This window comes from Heloderma suspectum, chromosome 3 (assembly GCF_057233095.1).
Source record: "Heloderma suspectum isolate Gila_16-S chromosome 3, 16-S_ref, whole genome shotgun sequence".
NCBI lineage: Eukaryota > Metazoa > Chordata > Lepidosauria > Squamata > Helodermatidae > Heloderma > Heloderma suspectum.
Window position 1 is genome coordinate 62,745,292 of NC_139460.1, and position 12,994 is coordinate 62,758,285.

Consider the following 12,994-nt stretch of genomic DNA (forward strand, 5'->3'; position numbering starts at 1 on the left):
TCAGTTAAACATTATTTTATGGTGATAATGTATGTAAACCAGTAGAAGAGCAGTTTCTTAAAACTTTCATATCATAACCTAAACCAACAGTATTAAGACTGTCCCATGCAAACAGTGTAATGGAAGTCCTTCTACCATGTATAGAACTCTGGCTTCCTGTCATTTAGAAATTTGTTTAGTTTTCCTGTTTTAGGATTTTTGTTTTTGTTGCATTGTGTCTGAGGAACCATCAAAGTGAAGAAGTAACTAGATTTAGTATGATAACATGGGGATATTTTAAAGAGAATAGAGAATGCATTTGTTTGGTCCAAACGTCGTAACAAAGCAAAACAAAAATTAAATATACAATATACAAAATTTAATACTCATTGATTATTAAAACAGCCCCCTAAGGGCACACAAAGCCAGCTTCATATGTCAGTGTATCTATTTTGTTGTCATATTTATTGCTGTTGGCCTCATGAAAATCCATGTTGTTGTTGTTTCACCCAAAGAAAACCATTTGAGCAGTAAACTGTTCAAAGTACCTGTGATTTATTTCCTTCTATATGGGGCATCTCATCATCCAGATGCCTGCTACCTTGCACCAAACAGAACAGATTGGAAGGGGGCAGCTTTGTCTGCTTTTCTCCCCTGTGTGTCTTTTTTGTTGACTGCAGTGGGAGGAAATTGAGTATGCCAGTGTCAGCATACTCTTTCAGATGATTTGGGGCATGTCTGGAGAATGAAGAAGCTGGGGATGTATGAGAATTTCATTCCTATTCAGAGATTACGCAAACGTGTCCTGTTCGCAACCCCGAATGTGAACATGAGTAGGAATACCATGCTCGGGAAATGTTTGCGATTTCCCAAACTAGTGTTCATGTTTGAAAGTGTGCACTTGTGGAAGTGTGCACATCTGAAAACATGCACATGCACAAATGTGCATTTCCCCCCAAAATCCATATTTTCGTGCTTTTGCCTATGAGGGGAAATGTGAATTTTTCAGTTGGGGAAAAATGTGCACTTTTAAAAATGTGCATTTTCCCCTGATTAAAAACCATTTGCATTCGGGAACACGAATAATACAAACTGAGCTTTGAGGAGGAATACAAGAGAATTTCAGTGAACTCAAACATTGCATGTTCGCCCACCTTTAGAAGAAGCTTTGGATCCTGCAGATCCGTAGCCTCCTCCGACATACCTCCGGAACACCCTGTTCCTGGTCCATCCATGTGTGGAGAACCTCCAGTAGGTTAGCAACCCCGGCAGAGCTTTCTGCCATCGCGCCAGGGAGCGCTCCAACTGCAGACCTCCCCCTTTGACTGCAGAGATGGAGGTCTGTAGTACCTTATGGCCCCTCAGCTGCCCTTTCCAGGAACTTAGGATTACTCCTTAATAATGTACTCATATTTGTATTATGGATGTAACTTCTCCTTTTTTCAGGAGCCACTAGGAAATCATGAACCCATACACTGGGTAAGTTCTTGAAAGAACGTAATTTCTAACATCAAATTCTCCCCCCAAAATGTATATTCTTTTGTTTTCTTTTAATTGCTATATGACATTTTCTAAGTTTAACACTGTGGCCTGATATCCCACTAAAACGAGGTGTGCTTTCAATGGGCTTGACTAGTCTTGACTAACTATAGCTGAATTCGGGCCTAGGCATTTGTAAACAGATTGGTCATTCTTCTTCTTGTGGGATATTGCCTGTACGTTGTCATTTTCTTTTTCGCTTTGATGTCTTAATCTGTTTTTAAAATCACACTGGAAGGGTTTTGCTCCCAAAATACCTTTCTTTTAAATATTGCATCATACATTGGTTTCCTGCATGATTATATGTTAAACATATGTTAAACATTCATATTTACAAAAGTGAATCATAAGGTTAGGGTGGAGCATAAGCATGAATGAGGACAAAAGTAAGAGTAACAAAGTTAATCATATGCTTCAGAGACGTTATGCAACAGAGCTTTGCTTCATTAGTATAAGGTTTCACTGTTGTATTGTTTTTACAACGGCGTCCTTTAGTATCCACCTTAAGAATGAATTATTTCTCTAATATACCTGTATATAATCTTCTATAAATTGAGAAGCACTCCTCACTTTCACATACTCTTTCAGAATATCTCAGTTCATTTACTTGTAGTTTTGCCTTCCCTTGTTCCTTAATTTATTTATCATTTCCTGTAACCATCTAATAAGATGATACTTTAGCTTTCTTTTAAAGAAACACAAATTAAGTGCTATTATGGATAATAGTCCAATAGGGTTTTCCGTTCTGTTCATTTTTTTAAATTTCTTTTTACTAACTAAGCAGTTAAGCTAAATAGACTCTTTTGAAGGAGAAAAACTCAGATGACTTCTTTTCATCTGGATAAGATTTCCATTGCTTCTAGGCATTTGTTATATAAACTGACACAATGCATAGCATACATATTGTATTGTTTAGGCCATCTTAGATTCTACTCTTCACTTCTAAGCAAGACCTTCAAGAAATATTTTCTATCTAAAGACATAATTGGTGTATTATTCTAGTCTTAACTATATTGATTTCCTACATACCTATTCATTTGTCATTTTAGACAGATATAAAAGCTTGTTACATGTCATGTAAATTTTTATATGGGATCACTGATGCAAATCTCAACTTTTACTGGTGCTAACTTAGGTATAAGTTATAATTTAGGTATAAATAGATTAGTTTTCTTTGTAGTTTTCAACTAGCTATGATAAGCACTTTTATCCCCCAAACACCTCGTTATGAAGTGACCCTTAATAATGTCACATTTGTATAGCCCAGTTTTGCATTAGTAGCATTAATTTAGACTGTGTAAGTATTTTAAAGCACCCAGGCAAGCATGTCAGTCAGAAAACCAAGTTAAATCAAACCCCCCAAAATATCTTGGTGCTACTAGGTGAGTTAGAAATGTTTTAAAAATAAATAAAATACAGTATTTTTTGTTTTAAAAAAGTACAGAATTCAAAAGTACAGAAGTCAAAACATGATAGCAAAGCAATCATGCTGAGGTTCAGGTTAGTGTTTGTGGCAGAGGAAACACCGCTTCCAGGCCTTCCTCTGAGAGGAAAATTCACTATGAAAGGGCTGGCTTAGTTTGTTTTCCTGTTTTGGGGGAATACCAGGGAATTCCCTACCACTATTAGAACCCCAACAGTGGCAGAGTGATGGCAACAGCGGTTTCTGCCACTGGACTTCTTCCAAATGTGGATTTTACTCTCCACTGTGGAGAGAGAGGTCCACAATATCCTATGACTCCTGGGATGCCCTCCCAGAGACCATAGGATTGCACCGTAACCCCAATAAGAAACTAATCTTGGGTTTCTTTGTGCAAGGGATTTATGTTGCCTTTTCCTAAATCCTGGACATATTTCTCACCACCTTCTAAATCCCCTGGTAGTTTTTCCAGTTACTCTTGCTCCACTTACTTGATTTTACTTCTATACTGTTCAATAGCTGAAGCTCCATTGCTCCTAAGAATAGGTAACAATAACTTTATCTTCATAGAATCATAGGGTTGGAAGGGGCTTATAAGACTATCGAGTCCAACCCCATTGTTGTATCCATACCAAGTTAAGCTAGTTATATACTGATATCCCAAACTGCTTGCTCTCTAGGAAGCTGACTTGAACATGTGTGCTATTTTTTTTATTTTATTTTTTTTGCTATAGTATCTATTGAGTTCTCTCCCAGTTGACCAGCATTTTCTAGTCTACCCCACTGGAGCATTTCTGTGGGGAAAGTCCTCCATATTCTCTCAGCTTTCATGCCAAACCAGATGCCATATACTGTGCAAGCAATTAGGCAGTTTGCTAAAAAATAAAAAATAAAAAAAAATCATTTTTTACTAAATCATTCCCAAGGCCTCTACACCTTAATTTTATTTCGTTAGTAATAATATATTGCCTTGCGTGCAATGGGATCCCACTTAATGGAAAGAAAAGAAATTGACACCCTGACAACTAACATGTCAGCCATTTCATTCTTGTTATCAGCACTCTTAGCAGAATTATACAATCAGTTACAAACGATACACAGTAAATATTATGTTTTAAATACCACTTTTCTCTTTAAACTTTGAAATGATAGAGCAGTGTTTCCCTGTGACAAAAAAATACTTATTATAATATATACATATGGTTTCCATGCATTTATTTTTTCAAACTGTTGCTTCTTTTTAGATTAAAGCTTTCAGTAACACACATTTCCAGGGATCATGTGTAGATATTACAACAGATGTTGTAGACTTTGCTTCGTTCACACCTTGTTCTTTTAAAGTTCTACGGGGATGGTAAGTTGATTTGTTCATGATCATTTTAAAAGCAGCTTGAAAAACCATTTTAATCTATTTTATTTACTGCCATCAGAGTTTTACATCATATTTGTTTTTAAATTGCTTTGAAAATTGTCTCCGTTTTAAGATGGAAATGGCTGTTAACCTCCTTGTGGAAACCTTACACAATTGCTATAGCCTGCAGTCAGTTTTGTGCCATGTTTTAGAAATGAACTTTGTATAAGCCTCCGATTTGTGACCAATGCTACGAAGGTAATGCAGTTTGCATCATAATCAGGCTTGGGGCCATTACAAAACATGGTTGGGCAAATGCCAGGGCCTGTGGGCCTCAGCAGGGCACACTGCTAGTGCTGCTTGCCTGTGCACTCGGCTGGGTGGACTCTTCTTTAAAAAACAATGTTCTCCCTTGCCACTCCACTCATCACTGAAATTAATGCTGAGCAGCTGCAGCAAGGGAGTGACAAAGGGTGGACGCTTGAGATTTCCTTTGGCCAACACGATGGCCTTAGTGAACTGTGCCTGCTTGCCCAAGGAACAGAGTCTGATGGCCGTTCAGTGTCAGGGCCAGATCTATGACAGTTGCAAAGAGATTACACCCAAGTAAGAACTGGTGGCCTGCTGTGGCAATTTTGGCTTGCAGTTCCTGAGCATCCCAATCATCCTGAAGGGAACTGTGCAAGAGAATCAAATCCAGTAGCACAGTTTAGGTCAGTTTGGAACCTTCCTGGTGCTATAGGAGGAGGAGATGGAGGTGTCATCTTGATTTGGGCTGCAGTCTTCAGCATACTTACTAAAGAATAAGCCCCCACTGAGAATAGTGGGATTTACTTCAGAGTAAACTTGTTTAGGGTTGCGTTATTGGGATTCCTCCAGTGGAGCATCCAAGCTTGGCTTTTAAGTGGATGACCACTCCTGTGCCAGCTTTAACTGATCATAGCAAAAGCCCCCCAGTACCTTAAGACTACTAATAGCCTGGTCTTTTTAATTTGAATAACAACAGACACAACCTGACCCAGTTTTCCTTCTCTTTCCATTAACTGGAGAATTTAAGAACTAAACTACATGATTTGTTAAATAGGTAGTGTGCTGCCTATGATTTTTTTACTTAGGAGGATTATGTATGCCACCTTGGGTTCCTTAAAGAGGGGGAAAAGGCGGGATATAAATGTAATAAATAAATACAAGTAAGTTTACAAGGTCCTGATCTGGACTGGGACCACCGCATGCAGGTAGGGGAGGCTTTAAACCTTTCCCTCTCAGCTGCTTCTTTTCCTAAATTCCCCCTAAATTCCCCTAAACTCCAGAGGGGACTAAAAAAGGGGGAGGGAGTCTCCATGGGTACCAAACTCACCTGCCAAACTTGAATGCATTTATAGCACAGGTGAGGGCTGGCTGGCATAGTCTATGTCAGGTAGGTCTGCCTAAGGTCTTGCAGATAACAGTGCAATCCTACATACACTTACCTACCTGTGAGTAAGCACCATTGAACATAGTGAGGCTTCTGAGTAAACATGCATAGGATTGACCTGCTAGTTTCTAGAGCAATGCTGCATCCAGAGGCATTGAGGGGATTAGAATAGTATCTCCCCCACTTGAAGCTGCAAGGTGCTCCTCTCCGTGGTAGCTGTGCTGCAACTACTTGTTCTACCCCATCTCCTAATAAGTCTACCAGGAGCAGGGCAATCTGAGGAGGACCACCAAGGGCAGTTTGTCCAGGGGGCCTAGAAGCCAGGAGCTAGCCCTGATCATAATGCCTTTATTTTCCATATCTACACCACCTAACTGTTTGTATTTAGTTGTAATGCCTCAAAATGAAACCAATATTTGTTTATGGCTTTGTCTTCTATAAAGATTTTATTTGGGGGGGGGGACCCATAATAACCTATTGCGATAATTAACTTTTCCTTGGGTTTATCCTTTCAGCTGGTTGCTACATTACCAGGAGAAAACTGCTTATGATCACTGTGTCTTGGAAGAAGATCTCTACACTGACCTTGCCTCCTGTGGCTGTCCAGCAGCAGCAGTCAAGTCCCTCAAGCCTGTTAAATATGTAAGGATGTTATTAAAATGTCTGTTTCCATAGCAAGCCATATCCAGGAGAAGCCTATTAAATTCCAGAAACGTATATTCAGAAAAAATAGCACCTAGCAGAAAAATTGTCATTTTGGTTCTCAGATTTTTGATCATGTGCACGGACGTTAGAGAGAACCTAGATTTGTCTGTCTTTCAAATCGTTGCCTAAAAAGTAATCCAAAGCATCCACAGAGCTTGGCACAATAGAAATCTTGGACTTGGAAAAGCATCAGTATGTAGCCACGCTAACCAGGCAAAGCTCATAAAGCAGCTACCTCCATTAAGAGCCTGACCCGTGGCATTTTCACTTGATGTTTTTATAGCATGAAGAAATGCTGAACAGTGGAGGGACATGGATGGATTCCAGTTCTAACCCGAACTGGGCAGCTTAGCTGTATAAACACTTCGTGAGAATTGCCTGTATTTTAAGCAGTCAATGGTTAAAAATCAAGGATATTAAACATTGTATGGAGCACTATATGACCTGTTTGCACAACACACCAGGGCTCACTGTGGGTTATTTAAGCCACAGTGAGCCATGGCACATGCCAGGCATAATTTGAATATGCAACCCTCAATTGGGGGTTGTCATGTTGTGTGAACCCAGCCACTGGGGGTTATGCGAGGGGTAAACAACAACCTTGCAACAAGCTGAGGGTTATTTGAGGGTTGTTTAACACTCACATAACCCCCGATGGTAAGGTTCAGACAACATCGCATAACCCTCCGATCGGAGGTTGTATATTTAAAATGGCTGCTGGCACACACCACTGCTCATTGGGAATTAAATGACCCGCGATGGGCTGTTGTATCATGCAAACAGGTTTGGCTGAAATAGTGGTTGACCTAGGCTCTATTCCTCATCTGACTCTGTGGCTAGAGGCTTTACAAAGCAACAACTTATACTTGCTGATCCCCTATGTAGGATTGAGGGGAGCAGAGTAGATGGGCAAAACAGAAATCCCACACGTAACTATTTCCTCTCCCTCCTGTGGAATACTTAAAAATGCAGTAGCGGAAACCTCTGTTTTGGGTTTCGTGGAAACCCTGCGCAACGTGGACTCAATAGCCCTTCTCGGTGGGCTTTCCTGGAGTTGACAGCAGGGCAAGCAGTAGAGATGGCACTGAAAGGCACAACTGTAGTGAGGGAGCCAGCATTTTAATCCCCTCAATGCAGCACTGCTAGGTCAGAGACATTGTCCAACTATGCCATATGCCTGCCTCCATTTCATACCTCTGTCAGAAAAAAATGCAAATGTGAATGACTGACGGGTAGTTGCAAAAGGGGTTAAGTGAGCTCTATGTGAACTTTTATTGCATCCCTTCTCTGATTTTATTTATGGCATGCCATTCACATTGTCAGGTTGCATCTTTGTCGTGCTTCATATGGAGCTGTAGCTAGTGCATGCAAGAAGCAAGTATCTAGAGCAGGGGTGGGCAACGTGTGGCCCTCCATATGTTTTGTCCTACAACTCTAATAATCCCCCGCTATTGGCTATGCTGGTAAGAGTTGTAAGCCAAAATATCTGGAGGGCCACAAGTTGCGCACCCCTGATCTAGTGGAATATTTATCTGGTTTAAAACAAGTTATCCTCAACCTGCGGTTTGTTTTGATTCAACATGTGTCTTAAGGGCTTCTTTATACGGAAAGATTGCCAGATTTTTCTGACTGTCAGATAGAAACAATATTACAGGTTACCAAGTGATTCATCACAACAAGAACAACTAAAGGTTGTGATTCAGCAGTAGATGTGGCATGCAAGGTTAAAGGTCAAGTTCTCATGACATACTAGTCAAGTTGAATGTTGTACTGAATGGTAGCCAATACAAAGTGGGTAATAGTAAACATATTTCAGGCTTACTCCTTCCCTGAATGATACGCGATAACTGACTGGAACAGTTTAAGACCTTTCGGTGAAGGGATAACTGAAGTGTTGATACATGCTGCAGTGCAAGTATGGTAGCTTTGGTTGATAGCTCTTCATAACAGCAATTCATTAACAGTTTGTATTAAGCACAAACTGAGAAACTGTTTTCATTTCTGTTCAGCATTGTACTAGATTAGCATTACTGTCTCCTGAGTGCTTCAAAATGCTTTGAAACAGTTTTATAGCTTTCACAGATGAATAGGCTCGTTTTTCTCATCTTGGCACCTGCCTATTCATAGCTGCCTATTTGCTTTGGGAGCACACGAGAGAAAGAGAAAGACTCGTTACTTTTAAAGAATCATTCTCTCACGGTCTCCATTCCTCCTGTGCCCTGGAGTGCAGATAAGGAGTGTATATAAGCCTGTTTCCTCTAAGGTGCCTCATGTTTACTTTGCTGTGTCATTTGACTCTTGTTAAATTCACAGTGCAAGAATCTAGTTAATTCGAAATTTAATGGAATATCTAATAACTGCCAGGGAGACTGGCAATGTGCTACTTTTATGGCAGGAAATATAGATCTCTCCACAAGGATGAACCTCTCCAGATTTTACTTCTAAATAACATTCAGTTCATCCGTATGGTATATTTACTGTTCTAGTTTTTGGTAACACTGTTAGATGTTGATCCAAACACACAAAAACACAGTAATGTGTTTATCTGAAATATATCTCTGTGCCTAGTAGCTTTGAGCCTATGTTTATATAAACTTCTGTAATGCTCGTTTTTAAGTAACTGCCAACCAAGATGGCTCTTTTGCACCTGAGTCTAAATCAGAAATACATGATTTTGAGCAAGTGCAACAAAATTGCTCTCAAACAGCCCAGTTCATGATCAGTTCAGCTTAAATATTTAAAAGAGGGATGGGTGCCACCTCCCGCTCCTCCCTAAAATGTTTTAATGAAAAAATGGTGCCCAGAGTGACTACAGTGCACCAAAAGCTAAATTTGGCCCTTTTGGCCGCTCGGTAGCAAACAGACCGGAAGGTCGGCAGGACAGCAGTTCGAGACCCAAGTGCTGCGTGACGGAGTGAGCTCCCGTCTTCAGTCCCAGCTTATGCCAACCTAGCAGTTCGAAAGCAAGAAATTGCAGGTAGATAAATAGGTACCGCTTCAGCGGGAAAGGTAACAGCATTCCGTGCACCTCGGTGTTCAGTCATGCCGGCCACATGACCATGGAAGCGACTTCGGACAGCGCTGGCTCTTCAGCTTAGAAATGGAGATGAGCACCACCCCCTAGAGTCGGACACAACTGGTTGGGGACACCTTTACCTTTTAGCATTCTGTAGTGGCTGTCACTGAATTTCAGTAGCAAACTAATTTTTATTTTGCTTTTTAAAAAAAATGGGGGAGGCACTCTGCAAACTGTGAAATTTTAAAGACTACTATGTACCGTTAAGTGTAAAGGGAATGAAAGTGGCTTTAGTCTTTATAGCATTGTTGGTCTGGAAGCGTTTTAAAAGTAATGTTGCTAAGCCCTTGCAAATAAGCCAGAGTTTAATCGTACTTAATCAATCCCTGATATTTGCTGATTAAACAATTATCAGGAATCCTCCTTTGACCTGCTGCTTCATTAGTTAATTCTTGTCAATACAATTAACCTTTCTTTGGTTTGCATTGTCTGTTGTGGTCCTCCAGATGTTGTTGGGCTCTAACTCTCTTCAACTGTCACCAGCTGTCAGGAGTGATGGGATCTGTAGTTCAACAACGTCTGGAGAGCCACAGGTTCCCCACCGCCAGTCTGTGGGATCAGACTTAACTTGTGGGGGGTCACTGCCTTTCTATAAAGGCTACAGCTGATGAGGAATTTCAAATAATGAAAATATGCACAAAATAACATAACAAAACATGCAAAATTAAGCTTAAATATTCATATCCAAGTTCTGTAAGTACTGACATCACACAAGGAGATTTTCTTGGGATTTGGTTTTTTATGTGATGCAGATGCTTTGTAATACAAGAGTTCACATTAAAGCAATTCATCAATGCTTCATTATTTTTGAGATTGAAAATACTTTTACAGAAGAAGGTGACCATACTTGTGCCCTTCCTAAATTCCTTTCTGAAAGGAAACTGAGTATCATCAATAGGAAAAAGAAATGTCACCTGAAGTTGTCAAATTCCTAAGTGGATTTGATTATGGATATCCTTGCTTCCAAGTTCTCCACTGATTTGAAGATTTTGTTTAGCAGTCAGAATCCTTGGTGACCCTGTCCTTGTATATCTCACCTTTTGAGTTTGTGCCCCCCCCCTGTAATTGCCCTCTACAGGGAATCAAGGTCCTCTAGACTGTACTGTCTGCCCATGTATTTTGCAGCACAGTCCTATGCATGCTTACTCAGGACAGGAGTAAGTTCTGTTCAATGGGGCTTACTCCCAGGTTAGTGTGCATAGGACTGTAGCCACAATGTTCTTTGTACTTGGCTAGGTTTATTTTTCAACCTCTGTGATACCAATTCATCTGTACTGAGCTACGATGTTGAGAGATGTTCTGATAAGAGAACACCTCTGGATTCTGAAGATGAACTGTTCTTTCATTTGCTTATTTTAAACTTTCACATTTTTTGAAATCCTACTTCTACTAGTCTTAAAAGTATCTAGTGTCCATGCTTAAGCATGGTTACCACTAACTTTGGTCTATTGGTTAAGATTCCAGATGTGCAGTGAACCCTGTCTCTGGAGGGAATTGTCTCCTGTGCAACTGCAGTGAGACATGGTTGTCATCTTTCAAGCACACTGGCCGGAGAGAAGGGGAAACTACTTTAATAATGTTTTTGTCAGTGTAGATATTACGAACCATTGTCTTTCTTGTAGGTTTTTGCTGAGCCTTTCATCAGCCTTTTTGCTATGGAGGATTGTGAAGGCAGAGAGCTGCACTTCCAAGAAGCTGTCAGTTCAATTCTGAATAAGGACCTTCACTTTCTTACCCATTCTGTATGGGTGAGAAGCGGACTGTAAGTATGATGACATCTCTTTACAGAATAAAGTAACATCTTGAGAATGGTGTTACTCTGTTATCCTGCAGTGAGCAAACTTTTGATGCTTGCTGCCTTGTTTGCATTCCTTATTTTTATTAATTTATTATTATTTATTAAATTTCTTAGACCCCTTTCTCAGAAAAAAACCTCAAGGCATCTACAACAAAAGTAAAAATATACAAAAATTTATACAATTTAAAACAACTAAAACCAATTAAGAATAAAATACCACAGTCCAATAAAACAGGCAAATTAAGAAGCCCACCATATGCCATCAGATGCTGGGCATAGGTCCTTTACTTGGGACAAAGGGCAATAATCTCCCCAAATAGTCCCAAACAATGACAGTGATAGGATTCATGCAATACAATAACCCACACTCAAGGCTGAATATGGGTTGAAAACATGGGTTGTCGTTGAAACGTGGGTTGTTGTGTTGTCTGAATCTAGCCGTGCTAACAAAACATGGTTTGTTGACTATGAACAACCCATGAAGAGAACTCATGGTTTGTTGTTGGGTTGTAAACTGTGGGTTGTTCATAGTTAACAAACCATGGTTTGTTATCGCAATTGGGTTCAGACAACACAACAACCCATGGTTCAACGAAAAACCCCGCTCAACCCATACTCAACTTTGTTATTGTGTTGTGTGAGCCCAGTCAGTGGATGGTATTAGATCATATTGGGAGACATTTTAGTACTTCCAACTTCTAAGAGAGGCACAACCTTCGTAGACTTTGTTTCTATTGGTAGGCGATGTCTACAGGGTTCAGTACATAGCAGTATGTCCCATAACAAAATGAAAATTTTGGGTGAGTGAAGAAGCTAAAATATAATGAGCAAATCTGTACACATGAGATAAGAATTGTAAGAGAAATTTGTATGTGAACCTACTTTCTAGTGAGGTGGAAACTAATGGTTTCGCTTTAGTGTGTGTGTAGGGGTGGGGGAGTGCTAAGAGATAATATTTGTGACTATCTTTTAAATAATAGCTTGAATTAAGCAAGAATCTAGGTGTGGGAGAAGAAAAGTGAAATGCTCCTAGAAGCATGAGGCGCTATAGAAAAGTACCTGTTTGGGATGTGCACTGGATTTGTCCAAAGCCCAGAACTGGGCCCTTCTGAACCATTTCTGGTGCTTCCCAAGGCAAAGTGGGGTCCCTTCTGAAGTGAACAGAATCAGAGCTGGACCCTGAGTTGAGGCTTTGTTCACAATTTGGCTTCAGAAAGGCAGACAGGGTGTGTCCCAAATAGCATCCTTTGCTTTCTTTCTCTAAATGGGAGGGAGGGAAGGAGTTGAGTTATTGACATGACCACCTTCTAATCATAGGGTACATTTTACCAGGGGCTTTCCAATCACTGTCCTTTGGGGAGGGCAAGGATGGGACTGTGAGATAGCCATTCTTTCAACACCACCAAGTTTCACTATGAAAAGGGCCTTGAAGTGGTTTTCAGTCATCATAACTCCCCAACCCTTCTGAAATTTCTTGCCTGGAGACATCTTTATGATGTATGCTGTTTTCATATGAAAAAATATGGGGGGAGGGAAGGGGAAACAGATCACTCACCCCTCACCCCAATTTGAGGATTTCCCTTCCACAGAAATAGCTGCACATATCCTTCCGAACCCTGGCAGTTTTCTTACTTAGGACCACCTCCATGCTGTCTGTCATTTTCAGAAGAATGGTCCACAAGGAACATAGGGGAATAAGCATGTCCTTTTTT

General features: G+C 40.3%; 1 protein-coding gene across 1 annotated transcript in view; it reads left to right on the forward strand.

The window, feature by feature from the left end:
- Positions 1-12,994, forward strand: part of CRYBG3 (crystallin beta-gamma domain containing 3) — a 95,279-nt gene that overhangs the window by 75,269 nt on the left and 7,016 nt on the right. Inside the window, exons 15-18 of the mRNA XM_084843406.1 lie at positions 1,426-1,458; positions 4,183-4,292; positions 6,219-6,345; positions 11,107-11,246. Coding sequence (XP_084699532.1) covers positions 1,426-1,458; positions 4,183-4,292; positions 6,219-6,345; positions 11,107-11,246 — 410 coding nt within the window. The remainder of the gene's footprint in view (positions 1-1,425; positions 1,459-4,182; positions 4,293-6,218; positions 6,346-11,106; positions 11,247-12,994) is intronic.